Here is a 19,500-nt window from a genome sequence, read left to right on the forward strand (position 1 = left end):
AGCTTTCATTCAGCATTTTTGCTGTGGAATTTGCCATTTTCTTCAGCCAAGTACCTGACATTTTGTTTTGTCTCCCTACCGGGACCTGCCTGCAGCTGCCTCTTGATTTCCAGCTTTTCCCAGCAGGGGGAGTTAATTAGATGCTCCTGGCTCTGTTCCAAGGAGGCAGGTCATAGGAATCTTCGTAGTGGAAGCTGGACTCCAGCTTTCTGTCTGGGAGTGTGGGGAGCCAGAAGCATAGGTTGGTGAGTTGCTTGGAAAACAGTTAGCTGAGTCCTGGAGAGCCAGGGAGATGAACTACTCCAGCACCTACAAACTTCATCCTTACCAGCCACACATGGGTGGAAGGATCTTCTGAGCTGGGATGTCCAGACAATATTCTGGGAGCTGAGGCACAGGGCACACAGGTAGGACAGCAGGAGAGCATCATGAGAAACCCACCCCCTAAAAAATAATCAATATCAAAAATAACCATTGACCTATTTGTTGTGTGGCGGTAGAAAGGATGGGAATTAAGGGTATCACAGAATTGTAGTATAAAGTAATTTTGCCACAGAATTTGCTGACATGGAACTTGGTCCTATTGTGCCATGGGGTATATGGGGCCCTGCCTCTAATCACAGGAAAACTATGATGTGACCCAGCTTGATGCCAACTGGTAGAGGACATAAGGGTTACAGGAATCTCCTGGGTCTAACGTTTACATTCTAGTTAACTAAAGAGGGCCATGTGAGGTCTCTAAGGAAAGCCTGCATCACACTGGTCATCATGATCATTGCCAGATTTATGTATAGACAATGTGACAAGTTATGTGTGTATATATACTAAAAACTATGTTCTCTAGGTCTGTGAGTGAAGACAGGTCACCAAATGGTAATCTACATACTCCTGGCAGGCAGCAGGGAAGAGATGCTTATCTCACTCTGACTGGTTATCAGGAGCGCTGCCAGCTTTTCTGCCACCCTAGGCGGCGGAAGGTCCCGCCCCGAAATGCCACCCCCCACAGAGGTGGTGGAAGGTCCCGCCACCAAAATACTGCTGCAGCCGCCGCCGCCCCCCAAATTGTAGTGCCCTAAGCGACTGCCTAGGTCGCCTAATGGGTTGTGCCAGTCCTCCTGGTCATGTCCAAATTAAGTATTGTAGGGCTCACAATGGGCATCCACTCACAAGTCTGAGCTGAATGCAAATGAGGGATTGTGAAATCTTCAAAAAAGAAATTAATAGGAAGCGGCAAACAACAGGAGATGTCGTGTTTAGGGGTAAATACAATGAAATTTTGAATCTAAGTCTAGGGTACAGATGAACCCCAGTTATTCCTTCCATCTGTGAGGACAAGCTGTCACCTGGCTTGGATATTATCAGAAGGGGTCTCAACCAAACTGGGTGACAATGCTGGGGAAAAGACTTGGGTAGGCTGCCTAGTTTGTAGGAGACAAGGGAACAGGACCGTCTTTAGGCATACTCAGCATACGCGGCTGTGTAGGGCACCCAAAAATTTGGGGCACCACCGGGTCCATAGGTGCAGACTTCTCATCTTGCTTGGGCGGGGGGTGCTCGACCCCTCCCCCCACTCCACCTCTTCCCCCTGCCCTGCCTCTTCCCCTCCTCCTCCCCCGAGTGTGCCCTATCTCTGCTCCTCCCCCTCTCTCCCGGTTGAACACCGCAAATCAGCTGTCCCTGGCACTCCAGAAGAGCTGGGAGGGAGGGGGAGGAGTTGGTAAGCATGGGGCTACTGGGACCTGAGACGAGCGGGGGAGGGGAGCAGAGGGGGGAGTTTGGCACCAGTGGGTGCTCTGCACCCACTAAACTTTCCCCGTGGGTACTCCAACCCCGAAGCACCCATCCGCAGAGTCCGAGCCTGTGATCGGGACAGCACGTAAGAGCAGGTCGGCTTCTGCACCCTCCTTACTTGTGTGTGTGTGTGTGTTAGGGAGATAAGTTAAACACGTCTGTAGAACACTGTGGAATACTGTAAGCTTATGTTTGTGTTGCTAAGAGCAAGTTGGGCATAGGGGCACCAGTTTAATAATACTGCGGAGGGCCCCATAAATCCTACGGACAGCCCTGCAAGGGAATGCTTTGTTAGTGAAGCATAGTCACTAGAAAACATGTTATGATTTTGTTGTCTGTGTAACCATTTGTTCCTATTTCTCACACTGGTTATTATTTGAATCTCTGTTCTTTCTTACATAAATTTCCTTTCGTTTTATAAATGAGCTCAAGTGCTGTGCATGGCACAGGAGTGATGAACAAATGTAAAACTGGTAAATTGTGCCACACTGTTCCTTTGGGAACAGAGGAGCTGGGATTTCTGTGGGTATCCAGCAATCAGGGGCTGCTCACCACAGGGGGACACTTTGCAGGGACTCGGTATTACGGTGCCTATGTTGTCAACCTGCAAGGCAAAGACAGGACTGGCATAGCCCAGAGGAGAGTGCTTGAGTGGCTGACAGGCTGGTGGCATACGGGCTAACACCCAGCTGGCACTGGCAAGACTCCCTAGCGCGGGAGGCAGGTGGTAACAAGGTGACTCTCAGTCCTGGGTGCCCTGAGAAGCATTTCATGCAGTGATTCAGTATTGCCTTAGCCGGCCAACCAGCCTGTCTTGATTGGGGGGCACAACCAAAAATATGTGTGTGGGGGGCACGTGCCCCTATGTTCCCTTCCCCATGTGTTGCCTCAGACCCCATTGTTCTGCCCCCACAGCTTTGCGCCTTGCGTGGCTGTCCAACTGGGTGTCACCCAACTGGGTCCCCATCGGGCCCCAAGCAGGGGTTAGCTAGGTTGGTCTCCTGCATTGGTAGTGGCTGGGTTCAGCTAAGTGTTACAAACTGTGGCCATATAACTACAATCACAATAGTCATCAGTGAGAAATGAACCTGGGGGGATCTTCAGCACCAGAAGCACAAGCATCTACTACTTTAGAAAAAATTTAGTGCCTTTAGCTGTGAGTAAGTAGTGGATGGCTATAGTCTCTGACACTAGGCAATGGAGGTAGATATGATTGCACAGAAACCATATAAATATCTGCACATTTAGGTTGTTCTCTACTTCACTGGAGTGTTACACCCATCTCAGAATAAATTGTGGGGCTCTGAAATGGTTGAAGCTATATACTCCAAGTCTTTTAGCACATGCTCCATCCTTTGCCTCACTGATCAAAGGAAACTGAAATAATACTTTCTCCCGCTCTAGCTCTTTCCTCCAAAGATTTCAGAGCACTTTACAAACATTACTTAATTAAGCCTCCCAACATCCCAGTAATAAATAAAGGGAACAATTCAACCCCAAAATTCCTAAAGGCATTTTTGCATATGGATATAAGGAATTCAGGAAAGAAGTGGTTAATGGGTCTGATCTAGGACTCAGCAAAAGGATTTAAGATGACATTGTGAAGATGCGCTGTCAAATAGCCTGCATAAAACAGAGGGCATCTGGAATTTAATGGGTTGATCTGCTAGTACAGTGTCACCATCACTTTATGTCTGACAGAAGGTCACTGTATTGCAGCATCTCAACTAACAGCATTAATGGGATTCCTTCCTTTTTTGCTCCTCCTGGCAAGCAAATAATCACTTGTGTATCATAATGTGGTGACGTGGCATCCACACATCACAGCATAATGTCACATTGGCCTGACACACCGTTATAGTGTCAAGATTCACATAAGCACTTTGTAATGCTGTGCTTGTGATGCGAAGTCCATACAACACAAGACCTGAAATGAACTGAGGGCTATTGAGGGACTGGATGGCCCAGGAGCGTGGGACTGGCATAGAGAGTATTTACTTTTTAGGTCACCAGTCCCAAACCAGACTAAGGCAGGAGTGACTGAAAATCATAACTATCCGATAGTCTATGCATGACAGGAGTTGGTGGGTCTCAGTTCAGTTCCTTGTGGAGAAGTGTCCACATCATACAAACTCCTCCACGAGTAGGCAGTCTTAGCCCAGAGGCCCAGGACTGATTGGGCCCCAGGGACTAGGCATGCTGGAAGAGGCAGTCAGCCCTCTAGAACGGGCTGAGGGTCCAGTGGCAGTGTGGAGGGAGGACAGTTCGCATTACTGCTGTCCCTGTCCCGTGGATGAGCTGGGATCTTCACACAGGCAGGGCTGGCTCTAGCGTTTTTGTCGCCCCAAGCAGAAAAAAAAAAAAAAAAAAAAAAAAAGCCGTGATCGCAAGCGGCGGCAGCTCTATCGCCGCTTCAGTCTACGGCCGCAAGTCCTTCACTCCGAGAGGGAGTGATGGCCCCGCCGCCGAATGGCCGGACGTGACGCCCACCTCTTCATTGGCCGCCCCAGGCGCCTGCTTGCTAGGCTGGTGCCTGGAGCCGGCCCTGCATGCAGGGCTGTCACCCTGGCGTCTTCACCTGCTGAAATTCACCCTAAGACACTGAGACAGGAAACAGAAAAAACTTGGCTCTGCAGAGTTGTCCTGGGCCAGGCTGGCCTTGCAGGAGCTGGAGCAGATCTGGGAGCGTGCCCTGGGCTGCTGCCTTCGGGATGGGCAGGACCTCCTGTCTCCTGCTGTTCCTGTGGGGAGTCTGGCTAGAGCCCCTTCGCACTGGGTGCGGGCACTGACTGAACAATCTCCTTCACAGCCACAGAGTGGTACCGAGGAGCAAGTCACACCCGGGTCTTCCCCTCCTCTGCTTCTTTCTTACTCCCCTCCCCCCGCTAACTCGTACCCGTCCGTCCTTCAGCACCGACCATCGCCTGAGCCCTTCGCTTTCTCCCGTAGTTTGGGCCAGACGCCCCGCCGTAGGGCGGTTGCTATAGGGACTGGCAGCGCGGCCTGGCGCAGAGGCGGGCTTGCTCTGTGGCTGTTCGCAAGGGCCGGAGGCGGCGGTGGCGCCGGCGCCGCGGAGTCACCATGTCGTTCCGGGATCTCAGGAGTGAGGAAATCTCGCTCGGGCCCCAGGGGAAGGAGGGAGGGAGCCGCGACCGGGCGGGGGGCCATTGCTCCTGGTGCCCAGGCGCGGGGGTGGCCCGCGCGTCGTTATTCTGCGGTGTCAGCACAGCACACGCTGCCCCACTCGTGCCATCCCCACCCACGTCATCTCCTTACGATCGCCACACACCCGTCCCATCCCCACCCAGGCCATCTCCTTGCCACCCCCACCCACGCCATCGCCATTCCTATCACCACACACCCGACCCATCGCCACCCACGCCATCTCCTCGCCCTCCCCACCCATGCCATCTCTTCACCATAGCCACACACCTGCCCTGTCAGCCCATCACATCACTACACCATCCTCATACGCCCGCCCCATCATCATGCTATCACCATCCACGCACCCCATTGCCACGCCATCACTGCACACCCACACCATTACCTCACCATTGCCATTCATGACTGCCCACCAGCCATCATTACACCAACACCACACACCCGCATTGTCCCATGCCATCATTATACAGCTGTGCCATCACTACGCCATCACCATACATCTGCACCGCTCCACACTGTTGTTATGTCCTTACTACACACCCATGCTATCACCACGCACTTGTGCCATCACCACATCGTTGTTATGCCATTGCCACACACCCAAACTATCGCCACTGCATCATCCCGCCATTGCTGTACACCTGTGCCATCACCATGTCATCGTACTGCACCACCCCACACTGTCACCACACACCCACCCCATTGCCACACACACTCACATTATCACATAGCATTATCATTCCTCATCATAGCTTCCTGACATCACATTGCTCCATTATACTGTATCTTGCTGTCATCAGGCTAAAGCTCATCCCCACCTGATGCAGCATTCTCTTCCTGTCTATTCTTGTTATGCTGTATCTTGTGACATGACATACCATTGTGTGGCATTGTTGTGCTCTCTCATGCTGTGATTGCACAACAGCTTGCTGTCACCATATAGTAGCAACACAGTACATTTTGGCATCTGAGCACCTCGCCCACTGAATTGCAGCATTGTTTCATAGTGTCATTCCTTTGTATTGCACTGTTACGGGGCATATTCAGATGGTATTGTGCTATCGTGCTATATCATAGGTTTATCACACACAGTTTTGTTTCATATCCTAATTCTGTCACATTGTGACATCATCATGTGTCTCGCAGCATGAAAATCTCACCATGCTGCATCATAGTGACATCACGTAGCATCCTCACACTGTTTGCACTACTGCAACAAATTCTCATCTGTCAAAAAGTCACCACACCATAATTCCGCATCTGGCTGTGATGATATATTGTGGAGTCTATGTAGGCTCCAAATATGCAGGATATGTCACCCTGTGAAAATCGGATTGAACCTACAAAATATGGGACAGACAGTGAGTTCAAGCTGTTGTAGACACCCAGGTTGCAAAGGGTCTCTACTCATTCCCAGTATTTCTGGTTTTATACTGATTTTCTCGGGACAATGATCCCAGGACTTGTGAGGGCTGCTTTGAAGATACCTGTGGGTCTCACTGTCAGTTTTGGTCCCATATTTCGATGCACCATCGTGTTGCTGTAGGTTTACATTATGATACTGCTGGTACATGACCTTTTGTAGTGGCTGCTGTAATGTGCAGGAGTCTGGAGGAAACTTCTCCCTCTTTCCCTTATTGGGCATTGAACAACTGGTCAGGTGCATTGTATTTGGTTTTTTAAGCTTTTCTCTGAAACATCAGGTAATGCCCTCTATCGAAGGAAGGTATCAGTGTAGGTGGGCAAGTAGTTTCTTGTGTTACTGCAGTTCCTTCAGGTAAAGACTATTGTATGTCTTTCTTTAGAGATGCTCAATGCCATTTCTTCGGGCTACTGGGAGGGTTTGCTGCAGGATGATGAAAGGCTTCCTTCCTGTGGTTGAGTGCTCCATCCAAAGGAGCTGGGAGAGCATTGTTGTTATACATGACAATGGGGATGTTTGAAATCCTTATTTGATTTTATTTTAACATTTCAGTTATTAGAAACATTTCTCATTTGAAAAGTCATCTTTTTTTTGCCTGTTAAAGATAATTTCCTGGTAAATTGGTATTAACTTTTTTCCTTGATCACTTCATGTATTCTATGTAGATTCAGTCTAGCACAGTGTGTATATTAGTAAACATAAACAGTGCGTTGTGGGACTTGAGCATCTTTGCTGACTATAGCGAAAAGAAAGAATTGTTTTTGTTGTTTGTCTTTCAGATTTTACTGAGATGATGAGGGCTCTGGGATATCCCCGACTCATCTCTATGGAGAATTTCCGCACTCCAAACTTCATGCTGGTTTCAGAGATGCTTCTTTGGCTATGCAAAAGGTTGGTGCTTTATTTCAGTGCAAGAAAAAATGTCAAGTCAGTTACTAGACCTGAAGTTGGAGAGCCATTTGGAGCTGATGTTTTGGAGTGGAGTTGTACTGAGTGGCTTAAAGAGGAACTTGGTGAAATTGAAGTTTAGTCATTTTGAGAGCTCTACTGTTCTGAGTGCCAGATAGGAACATATGGTAATTAAGTTGGTATTTTAAATGTCAAGCTTGTGGCTTCAGTGGTCTCTATGTGTCATGGATATAATAAACTGATATTTCCAGAGGAAAATAATGTAGATAAAGGGTAAACTAAAGGAATGGTACAAAAAATAAAGAGTGTATTCTCCTTGAGTCCCCTTCCCCATTCACCAGTGTGAATTTCCATATTCCTTAGATTCTGTAGCAAACATGGAGCATGAGGCTTGCATTGCAGGAGCTAAAGTCAGGCAGTGGAGGACTAACTGAGATTACCTTCAAACATAGTCTTCTCTAGAAGTATTCTTTGTAGAGTGAAGTGGGATCTTCTCCATCTCTCCCTTGGACTGAGTTCAGCCCCACTGGTTCTTTTAAAAACTATTCCTGCAACTAAGGCTTTGCCCAAACTTTACAGAACAGGCTCATACTTTAAAAAAAAACAGTCACAAATAATAGTATCAGGGGGTAGCCGTGTTAGTCTGTATCTACAAATAATGTTCTACGTGTAAGAGGAGATCAGTCTTTGAAACGTGCAGTAATGGTTTTTCCTTAATTAATTCTGTTTCCTCTGACTTATTACATTGCCCACAATGAAAGGCAATGGAGAAGGAACCCATCAGGGAGCATGGGCCTGGTCTAGTACCATTTTAGTATAGCTTTACGTTGGTGTAATGCACCAACGTTGGCTTCAAACACTTGTGAAACTGCAATGGTGGCTCAAGCTATGCGTGTGTGTGTGTGTGTATTTATAATACATTAATTATATCATCAATATCAAAAAGTATTAAAATGTTCCCTGTGTGTGTATGAAAAGAGAACATTTCTTACTTTTTCAATTAATGATACCTTGCAATATCTCAATGGGCAGAAATTTAACAATGACCATTGTTGCTGCTTGCTTACTTTTTGCATTTCACTTGGTTTATGGTTAGTTTCAAGTAATTATAGCTTTCTGGCTATTGTGCACTAGCTCAATGCTGCAATTTTTGGGCTGCAAGTATTGTAGGACTGTTTAAAATTAATAAAAAAGTTTTGATTAAAACATTTATGTTCATATCTGAGCTTGTGAAGCGTTAACAATGCTTCCCCTTCCCCCTAAGTTTGGTTTTTAAATTACTTGCCTTTTTCCCTTCAAATTTAAAAACAAAAGTAATGAATTGTCTCTCCATCTCTCCAGGAGATGGAGAACAGAGCAGTGAAAAAGACATTTCATTACACAAAAAGGTATTGCTTTTCAAAAAAGGTGTAAGAGTATTCATCCAATTAAGCTGAACAGTATAAAGTGCTTTCACATGTATATTATAAGGTGATTGGAAGTACTCTGCTTTTAAGTGAAGTGCCGCATTTACATCCTAAGCAGCTAGGAAACTAACCAAATTGTACCAGTTACCCAATAAACCAGCTTTCCCTGGTTCCAGGAGTCTTATAACTGTATTGTAAGATAGAGAGGTTAATTTAGACTTCACTTGTTTTGAATTTCAAATGAGATTTTAAAGTGGAGGTTCTGTCTGGATATTAATGATCCCATGGCACTTTCCATAAAAGTTAGGAAGTAGGGGATTTCCCTAGTTTCCTCTTCCCAAGTGTACTGGTATATAGTGTACTGTGGACCAGTTGGTTGGTAACCTCCACTCCAGAGGTGGCTGTGTTCTAGTGGTGCTGTTTGTAAAGATGCTATAAAATGTAAAATATTAATATATTATTAGTGAAGCAAAAATGTTTATTTTAGGGACAATATTAACTATAAATCAGGGCCCTGTGTTTTTCTCTGTTTTGTGGCTAGAGACTTTGCTGCAGAACCCACTGATTGCTGTAAATATGCTCTAAAATCTAAACTTTCATGTAAAACATTTTCTAGTCTTGCAAAGATAACTCTTCAGTTTGGTTTATGTTTGGAAGTAAGCTTCCTTAGTCTGCTTAAAATGATAGCTGTGAGACATCTCAACTGTCCTTGTTCATTTCAAAGGGGGTGTTTACTTTCATGGCGATATTTTAAATGGAAATGTTGTTTTATTAACCATTTTACTGCTAATCATTTTAGCAGATCTCTGGAAGATTAGGGATGTTCAGTTAATCTAAGGCTTTTTTTTTTTAAGTCATAGATCTGATTAAGATGAGTTTGGTTTATCTGTGTGACTTGTGTGGGGAAATAGAGCAGGGGGCCTTCTTTTTAATAGCCAGAGCTCTGAATCTGAAGGCCCCAAAATAAACCCTCCAACAGAGATCTGTTATGCTAACTACCCTTACACAAAGCAGTACAGGCCAGGGCCTGAACTAGACTAGACTGCACAATTCCCTGCCAAACTCGGTCAAGGGTCATGACCAGGGGAGGGGGGGGCAAGGAGGCAAAGAATAGAAAAGCCCCAGCAGCAGCACTAATGAAATATGTTCATGACTAATGAAATATAATAACCACTTGTGTGAAGCAATAGGTAACTTTAGCTAAATGCAATTTCTTGACTCATGCAGCTTCTCCTTTGGGTGATCTGTGACCCACTCCGTGATTCCAGCTATCTGCAAAAATAGCCAATCATAGATCCTCTTTAGGTGTCCCATGGAACCTCTCCTCCCCCCCCCCCCCCCCCAATCTTTAACCAAAAGACCCTGGAAAATAACGTGTGTCTTGAGAAATGTACCCAAACTGGTGCCAAGTACCACCCCTAGGGAAAACCACCAAGTGCCCCTCTACCCAAATAAACATCCAATTCTCGGAAAAATGAGGAAGGTACCTAGGGGGGTGGGGGTGGGGGGGAAACTGACCCCGACCCTAGTTTCTTAACTCGCGGTTTAGGGGAGGAACTGACCCCAACCCTAATTTCTTAACTCATGACGCATTGTTTGTACTTCGTTTGCGGTTTGACGAAATAAAAGCCCGCCTGCGAGCGGCCCTCGGGGTATCAGTCTTCGGACTGCACCCCAGTGCACTGGTATGTATGTCAATAAACTGGCCTCAGACTTGTCTCTTTGAACTAAAATCATTGCGTGGGTGTCTTTGACCACAACACTTGCAATTTGAAAAACTGACATAGTACAGTAAATAATCTCTCATCAGAAATATTCCATTGATTTATAGCCTGAATCCAAGCTTTTAAATTGATTTGGGTGAGTCAGCTAGGTTTGGCTATTCTTACAAACTGAGCCAAAAGACAGCTTCAAAACCTGAATTTAACAACTTCTTTTGCAAAGATGGCTCAAGCTTTATGGCTTGTGCAATTTTTATGACATTCTAATTTATACATTCCAGATCCTAGACACTTAACTACTGTTTCTCCACCTGCATCAGGGGCTGAGAATTTGGTTTGCAGGATCTTTCTGATGCCTGAATTTGCCACATAATTGTATTGGCTTTTACCTGTTTAATACTTCATGCATGTTGCTTTTCTGACTCAATTAATGTTCCCATCTGTAGATATGAACCTCAGACCGATGTTCCTTCTGATGTTGAGACAGAGCAGGACCGGGTTTTCTTCATTAAGGCAGTAGCTCAGTTTATGGTGAGTCTGCTTAAGCAAACTCATTTGGGGTTTGATCCAAAGCACACTGAAGTCAAAAGGATTTTTTCTTTTGACTTCAGTGGGCTTTGGATCAGGCCTCTAATGCTTTTTCTTTTGACCCTCTCTGATTTTCCCCTGTAATATGTGGCTAAGTACGTATTATATTCCTGTACTTTCTGTTAAATTTCAAAACAGTTCCTATCATTTCTGTAATGTCTTGAAATGGCCAGATACAACCTATCATAGAGCAAGACATCCTGGGTAGAGCTAAACTTGATATTCAGTGTAGAATCAAAAAACAATGAGAGCCAGAGAGAGAGAGATTTACTTGCAGTTGATATTTGAATAAATCTCAATTCAAGCAAAGGCCCTGATCCTGCAAAAACTTAAACACAGGTTTAACTTTTACATGATGTTAGTAGCCCCATTGCAGTTACTGGATGAAACTCAATGGAGGTGTTGCTATTAACGTGAATGAGGCCAGCCAGTGACTTGGATGAGACTGCTCACATCACGTAAAGTTAAGCATATGAGTAAGTCTTGGTAGGATTGGAGTTTTAACAACTACTTAGCTTTAAGCCCATAAAGCAATATTCATGTGCAACCTCCTATCAATTTTTCACACTTCAAAAAGCTAACATGCAAAAATCAAGTTTTCTTAACAAAAATGACAAAGTGGATTTTTGGATGCGCTCAGTAACAAATATGACCATCTCTCTCCTAACATTTTATGCCTGATTCTGTAGTAGGGTAACAACCTACATATCAAGAAAATAACAGAGCTCTGTGAAAAACACAGGGCCTAACGATGTTTTAGTTCTGGTCTAAAATCAATATTTGTATCTCAGTGTGATCCTGTTTTTGTTTATTGTCTGAATGCATACTTTTTATCAGATCAAATGCTTTGTGGTTACTGCTTATTGGATACATATTGAAGGATATTAGACACTAAATAAGGGTTGTCTCTTAAAATATAAGATGCGCAGCCACTCTGTATAAGGACTGTACTGGAGTAACTGGACCAAATGATTTTTTGAACACAGGGTTCTCCCCTGAAGTGTCATGGAATTCCAGAGGACCTGGCTGTCAAGCAATTTGCCGTGACCTTTTATTTGTCAGTAGATTAGGAGGTTTTTCAATGGTACTTATCACCATAGTGTCTGAGTGTCTCACAAACATTTTGGGTGGTTCTGCAGGTAACCTTTATGCTACAACACAATCTCTCTTCCCTGCTTTGCTTCAGCAGAGTTCCCCTCTTTCCTTGTTGGGATCACACATCTTGCATTCAATTATGTTGTTAAAAGTGGATTATAATGAGCATAAGCAGTGAGCAGTACCACCAGCAGTACAGTATAAAGACAGTAGCAATAGTATATTGTATTTGGACTGGAAAAAACCCAACAGAGGCAGGCCAGGTAAAAAGTTGCCATCTGAATTGCTCCCTTTTCCTCACTTTCTACACCCCCTATGGATGCATGACATTACTTCTCATTTTATTTTCCTTCCTGCTTGACTTGTTCTCAGACATAAAATAGGGTGCTATTTTAGTTATAGTGTATTTTTTTCATAGCTGCTTAGCCTGTTTTTTTTTTATTTTATTTTTTTATTCCTTACAAGACACTCGGGAAGGAAGGCGTCCGCTGTAAATCATAATTAGGCTTGGAAAAATTAGATTTTTATTTTATAATTTCAGTGGATAATTGATGTTTGTAAGCATTTTTTCTGATTTTTATTTATTTAAATTTTCACAGTTGTGGAAAATTATGAAGGGGTCTGGCAGTAAGGGGGAAAGACAATAGTTAGTCAATGAAAGTAGATGTTGAGATTCAAAAAGGTAAAGCTTCATAACCATTAAGCCACAAACTGTCAACATCACATGTCAAAATACAAGATAAATATCCTTAAATCAAACACTCATAAGTTTTCAAGCAGCATTTTTCTTACTTTGCCTATCTGTACACTTTTATTGGGGGATGGGGTGTGCGCGCATGTGTGTATGTGTACACTGAAGTGAAGCTCTGTGCAAGCCTGAAAGCTTGTCTCTTTCACCAGTAGAAAATATTACCTCACCCACCTTGTCTCTACAGAGAATCGACATTTGCTGATAAATATCTAAGTCTAATCATAATAAGGAACCTAGCAGAGAGACTATGAAAGAATTCTGGGGTAGATGCTTGGTCTTGCATCCCTTTTGAACAGGAATGGACACTCATGCTTTGTTGTGGTAGGAGCATCAGGGCACCAGTAAGTAGAGTTGCTGACTGAAAAACATACATGGGGAAGTTGAGGGCATTATGAAAAGGTACCAGTGAAGGTATCAGTGAGATGTTGAGGGGCCCCTTCTGTAGTCAGTTAATATTTGTGTTTAGTTACCCTCTCCTCCCATCTGCTCTTCTCTGCCAGTATATTAAAGTTGTGCTGTGGAATCTACTATCTGTTTTAGTTTGGAGAACAGGATCGTTCACAAAGCTCTGTGCAATGGACTCACTGAGAAGGTCAAAGTAGTTTTTTTTATTGTCTGAAGATTGTGCAGAAGTGGTGTGAAGCCTTTACCCCTCCTGCCTGCCAGGCTACACTTCCTATGCTGGGCCTTCTGTGATTCAGCCCAAAATTGGACAGTATTAGGTCAGCTAGTCCATTTCCTCACACTCAGGAGCAAAATTCCACAAAGTGCAGCTCACACCACAAACTACACCGCAGTTTCAGTCTGGAGCACTGAACCATGGTTATATCACGCAGCAATGAAGAAGTAGGAATTTCAGCAAAGTGAATCTTGACCAGCTGTTCCAGCGCAACATTGAACTAAGTAAGTGAGCTAAACCTGAATGTTTAGAGCTTGGCCTTTCACTCAGTGGGGCTTGGTAAAAATGTGTTTCTGGGCTAAGGAGCGTGAACCACATGTTGGTCACCAATGGCTGCTAGTGTCTGTAGATATGGTGTTGGATGTCCTTAGCAGGGAATTGTACTGTGCTGGAGGTAAACATATTGAGAGAGTTGGAAGGAGTGTTATACAGGAAAATGAGTTGTACTTCACAAAGATGCTCAGATTCTTATGCCTGGATGGTGAGTTTTTGACTTGAGAAGGTCTCCAGACTGATCTTTCTTTATGGATAGCTGTCAGATGAACACTTTTCTGGGGCTCTAATTTTGAAGCTTTTTGAAATATGAAGTGACCATAAAGCCAGATTTTGCCCTTAGATTACATATGGACAAGGCTGTGTTTTAGTCATGGGTATTTTTAGTAAAAGTCATGGACAGGCCACAGGCAGTAAACAAAAATTCACGGCCCGTGACCTGTCCATGACTTGTACTATATACCCCTGACTAAATCTTGGGGGTAGAGGTGGGGGGAGCAGTAGTCCTGGGAGTGCTGCGGGTGTTTGGGGGGGGGGGGGGAACGGCCCGGGGGCGCCGCAGGTGCTCTGTGGGGGGCAGCCCGGGACTCCCGCTGGTGATGTGGGGGGGCTGGAGGCAGTGGTGTGTGGCCCAGGACTGATGCTGGTGCTGGGAGAGGGGTTGGCATGGCTGGCAGGCTCCTTACCTAGCTCCTTGCGGTTCCCTGGAAGCGGTGACATGTCCCTCCCCCAGCTCCTAGGCAAAGGTGCAGCCATATAGCTCCGCGTATTTCCTCCGCCCCAAGTGCCGGCTCCATAGCTCCCATTGGCTGGGAACCATGGAGCTAGTGCTCAGGGCAGAGGCAGTGTGCGGAGCCATTTGGAGCTAAGGGAAGGACATGTCACCGCTTACAGGGAGCTCCCTGAGGTAAGCGCTGCCCAGAACCCCACCCCCTCCCGTGCCCCAATACCCAGCCCTGAGCCCCCTCCCAAACCCAAACTCCTGTTGATGCTCTGGGAGGGGGGCATGGTGGCCCAAGAGTGCCCCAGCAGCGGCTAGTGCAGCTGGCCTGGCTGCTGCAGAAGTCAGAGGGGTCCTGGAATGTCATGGAATCCGTGACTTACGTGACCTCTGTGACAAACTCACAGCCTTACATATGGATAATTAGTTCTCAGTTCTTAATTCTACTGAGTGCAGAATGTGTAACCTTCCCATATCTTACAGTTCTAAGCCCTGGAGCATCATTAGAGGTGAACAACAATCATAGATCCAGCAGTTTTAAGTTCCTTTTCTGAGCCTAGTACAATTTGGAAAGAGAAGGGTGAAATCAGAAATCATTTTAATAATATGCTTTTCAGACCGTTCTTCATATCAGTGTATCCCTAAAGGCTTTACACAATAATAATACAGACTTTACAGGGGATGAAATAAGAGTGGCTAAATAACCCCATGGCTAAAAGTCTGCAATTCATTTTACAGGGTAATAAAGGAATTATTGCGGTTCTTCAATAAACAGACTCTCTGCTCAGGTGTTTCCTCTACTTCTTAGAATGGGAAAGACTTGAAGATGTTTCTTCAGTAATTCCCGTTGTGCATGGGACACACAATTATCTTCGCCAATAGCTAATAACCTCTAGCATCTATAATTAGATGGAAGATTTATATGGAGACAAATGTACCTAACCCCATTAAAGAAGAATATCAGAAATCATTAATCATCATAAAAATGTAACTAGAGCAAATCCTTTCCAGACTAAGCAGAATAACTGTATGATTTCTCTATTGTGGTGTTTGATTACATTCTACTTTATTTAAGTTCTGTTAGTGGTTCTGTTCTATACCCCTACCTTCCTAACTTGTTAATTCAGCCTTTCCATCTGAGCTAATGATTTTTTTTTTTTTTTTTTAATTCTGCTGTGTGCAACCCTCTGCCATATGGGGGAATCTGACTTCAGCTCTTTGTGGTCCCTGTTTCTCAGCCTTTTGATCTAGTAGTGAATGACTGGGCAAACTTTTTGGGCCGAGGGCCACATCTGGGTGGGGAAATTGTATGCAGGGCTGGGGCAGGAGGTTGGGGTGCAGGAGGGAGTGCTGGGTGTGGGAGGGGATGCGGGGTGTAGGAAGGGGCTCAGGGCAAGGGATTGGGGCAGAGGAGGGGTGCAGGGTGTATGAGGGGGCTCAGGGAAGGGGGTTGAGGTACAGAAGGAGGCTCAGGGCAGGGGTGCAGGATGCAGCAAGGGACTCAGGGAAGGGGGTTGGGATGCAGGAGGGGTGGGGGTGTGTGGCAGAGGGCTCAGGGTTGGGGTGCACAGGGGTGCAGGATGCAGCAGGGAGCTCAAGGCAGGGGGTTGGGGTGCAGGGGGTGCGGGATGTACAAGGGGGCTCAGGACAGGGCGTTGGGGTGCAGGCAGGGGGCTTAGGGCAGGGAGTTGGGGGGCGGGGTGCAGGAGGAGTTTGAGCTCCGGCCCGGCGCCGCTTACCTAAAGCAGCTCCGGGGTGGCAGCAGCGCACACCTGGGCCAAGGCAGGCTCCCTGCCTGCCTGCCCTGTCCCCGGCCCCCTGTCGCTCCAGGAAGTGCTGCGGCCCCTGAGGGATAAGGGGAGGAGGGCTCCGCGTGCGCTGCTCTTGCCGCGGCTCCAGGTACCTCCCCTGAAGCTCCCATTGGCCAGGGTTTCCCCATTCCCGGCCAATGGGAGCTGCAGGGGGCAGTGCCTGAAGGCAAGAGCAATGCACGTGGAGCCCTCTGCCCCACCGCCCGAGGGCCGCTTCTGAGACGGCACGGGGCCCGTGGTGCCATGGGGGGCAATCCCGCGGGCCAGATCCAAAGCCCTGAGGGGCCGGATCTGGCCTGCGGGCCGTAGTTTGCCCACCCCTGGACTAGAGTCTCTCTAGTGACTATGTCTGGAGATTGAGTTGACAATATTGACTCTGCCTGAAGAGATCCAAATCTACTAAATGGAGAGTCAATGAGATATGGGAAAATTGATACTTTTGATTTAACCAATATTCTATTCTATGTTTGTCATTTAAACAGAGCATAGTGATGCCAATGCACAAATGGGCTGAAGAGACAATCTTTTTTTAACTTACCATAAGTTGTCTTACACATTAAGGCCTGGAGAAAAATAATGTTTTGGCCTTACATAGTTTTGCTCTGTGTGTCTCCATTGCCCTGCACTTTAAGCAGGTGAATCCTTCCTTCCACTCCAATCTCCACATAGGGGTAGAAGGCTCAAATCCAATCACAAAGATGTGGACCCATTTTACAGAAGGGAGGACAAATTTGGGGAGCCCACACAATAGTTTTCACCATTTGTGTAGCACAGTTCCATCCATCTTAGTACACGTGGGGGCTTTGGAGTATGCAGATCCACTAGCTCACCTGACTCCCTGGGGTGGGAGGTTCTTAGCAACTGCAGTAATGTCAAGGAAGCAGCACCACTGCTGCTTTGTGACTTGGGGGAAGAGTATTCCATGTCCCCAGCCTGTGAACCTGTTTACTAGGGATTTGTACTGAGTCCAGCATTTGGCCCAAAAAGAATATGAAAGCACATTTTAAAACCCTAACCCAACCTCTTGTCTATTGAGCCCGCTTTGTGGTGGTTTTCATTCTGCTTTTGTCTTAATTGCATGTGACTGAAATTAAACATATACAGTAAGTTCTTAGAAAAAATGGAGATGTTATGTAATGGTGCTGTGAAGCCATTTTTGTGCCTTTTTTAAACTAGTGGATCAGGAAAAGCAGTTGATCTGTTTGCAGATGATTTTGTTATTTCAGTCATATGTTTTCCTGTTCACATGGGCTGAGAACGTACGTGTGTGTGTGAGTGAGAGAGAGAGAGAGAGAGCACAGTCACCAAGTGTAAAATACATTTTTTCCTTTTACTAGACATTGATTTCCCCCCCTTGTGTTTTGAGTGAACTGAAATTGGAATTCCCATCCATAACAATGCTCTTTGTAATGTGGTGCTCTAACTTCCCTTGTGGAATAGGTGTTAAAGGGACACTGTCAACTTAATAATCACACTTCTGTCTGAAAATTTTATACCTGCTGTTATTATGATTAACTCCTAAGATTCCTGCAGCTGAAAGAAACTGAAGGGAAAAACCATCTAGGTTTTTTTACTTTTCTTACTAGTGCATTTGAGGATACTCTGTGACCAGTGATTTTTTGCTACTCTAATTGGGTGAACACCCAAAATTGAAGGCACTAAAAATCCTTCTGTAAACCTTGGCCTCATTTGTCAGCCATTTTCACAGTTTCCCTTGCAAAGTCAGTCTGTCAGTTTCCTCTCTTGTTTTTGTGGGCCTTTCACACAGTAACAGGGTGAGGGAAACATTTACAAAAATAAAAAAATCTGATTGCAAAGCCACAAAAATTGGCAGGGCACTCTAGCAGGTCTGGGGCCTGAAAATGCTTTTTAAAAAATTAACTAGATTTCACGTTGATGCTCTTCCTTTAAGAGCTGGGGCAGAGTGCAAACACTGGATTCAATCCAGCAATCCGTTCCCAGGAAAAATTCCCTTTTCTTTCAAAGAGCATTTTGCCTAAGTGAGGATTGTGTAGTGAGGCCTGGTACAGGTCCAACTAAAACCATAATACTTAAAAAAAAAAAATTGGAAATAAAATGTTAAGTTTAAAAACAATAAAATAAATATTTGAACAATTTTGTACTTGTTGCCCATTGGATTTTACCTGTGGTAGGTCCAATTTGGGATATAAACATCACATAAAAGATTGGTACATGCTTCAGCACACCTAGCTTAGGGCCTAATGGTGAAAGTGAAGTTTAATACCCATGGATGTTTGTTAGGCTTGGATGGGAAACCTCTTTCTACCACCTAGTATTCTTAAAGGAGGTAAATTTTGATTGCAGTCCAGATGCAAAGAGAGAAGAATCTTAAGCCATTTAGCTATTTACAGTTTGTTGACTTTTATTTCTCAGGAGAAACAAAGTTTTAGCCAATAATGGCTTTTTGTTGGGTTAGCAAGAGAGAATGGCAGTTTTAATTGCTGTTTTGCACCAACTCATCCGGTCTGTGAGTCTAACATCATCCCAGAGGAAATTCCAAGAATTAAGTATATCTCCTTCTCTGTGCCACTGGAGTGCTATTTCTAAAGGCACTGCATCACTTCAGTTTTGGTGTTTTGAAATAAAGATTAATAAAGATAAATAATATCTTGGTGGGTCCTGCACTTATTGGCAGATTTTCTTGCCTCAAAGATTCACCATGTGGGTTGGGGGAACAGCCCAGAGACCCTCCCCTCTGGAAGAACCCACAGTCCAGGTCAATTGGGAGGTTTGGGGGGAACCCAGGCTCGCCCTCTATGCCAGGTTCCAGCCCAAGGCCCTGTGGACTGCAGCTGTCTATAGTGCCTCCTGTAACAGCTGCATGACAGCTACAACTCCCTGGGCTACTTCCCCATGGCCTCCTCCAAACACCTTCCTTATTCTCACCACAGGACCTTCCTCCTGGTATCTGATAACACTTGTGCTCCTCAATCCTCCAGCAGCATAACTTCTCAACTCCTTGCACCTCTTGCTCCTAGCTCCTCTCACTCACACTACAAACTGAAGTGAGCTCCTTTTAAAACCCAGGTGCCCTGATTAGCCTGCCTTAATTGATTCTAGCAGCTTCTTCTTAATTGGCTCCAGGTGTCCTAATTAGCCTGCCTGCCTTAACTGGTTCTAGCAGGTTCCTGATTACTCTAGTGCAGCCC

General features: G+C 45.4%; 1 protein-coding gene across 5 annotated transcripts in view; it reads left to right on the top strand.

Annotated features, from left to right (window-relative positions):
- The first annotated feature begins 252 nt into the window (after positions 1-252).
- The window catches only part of CLUAP1 (clusterin associated protein 1), a 214,338-nt gene continuing 195,090 nt past the window's right edge, over positions 253-19,500 (top strand). For 2 of the 5 annotated variants that reach the window (XM_054042742.1, XM_054042745.1), the window contains exons 1-3: positions 4,811-4,894; positions 7,156-7,267; positions 10,859-10,943. In XM_054042742.1, coding sequence (XP_053898717.1) covers positions 4,873-4,894; positions 7,156-7,267; positions 10,859-10,943 — 219 coding nt within the window. In that variant the 5' untranslated portion in view covers positions 4,811-4,872. Of the gene's footprint in view, positions 408-1,796; positions 1,887-4,810; positions 4,895-7,155; positions 7,268-10,858; positions 10,944-19,500 lie in introns of those variants that run through there. The other 3 variants (XM_054042743.1, XM_054042744.1, XM_054042746.1) reach the window with 3 other exon arrangements.

Source organism: Malaclemys terrapin, chromosome 10 (genome assembly GCF_027887155.1).
Source record: "Malaclemys terrapin pileata isolate rMalTer1 chromosome 10, rMalTer1.hap1, whole genome shotgun sequence".
Lineage (NCBI taxonomy): Eukaryota > Metazoa > Chordata > Testudines > Emydidae > Malaclemys > Malaclemys terrapin.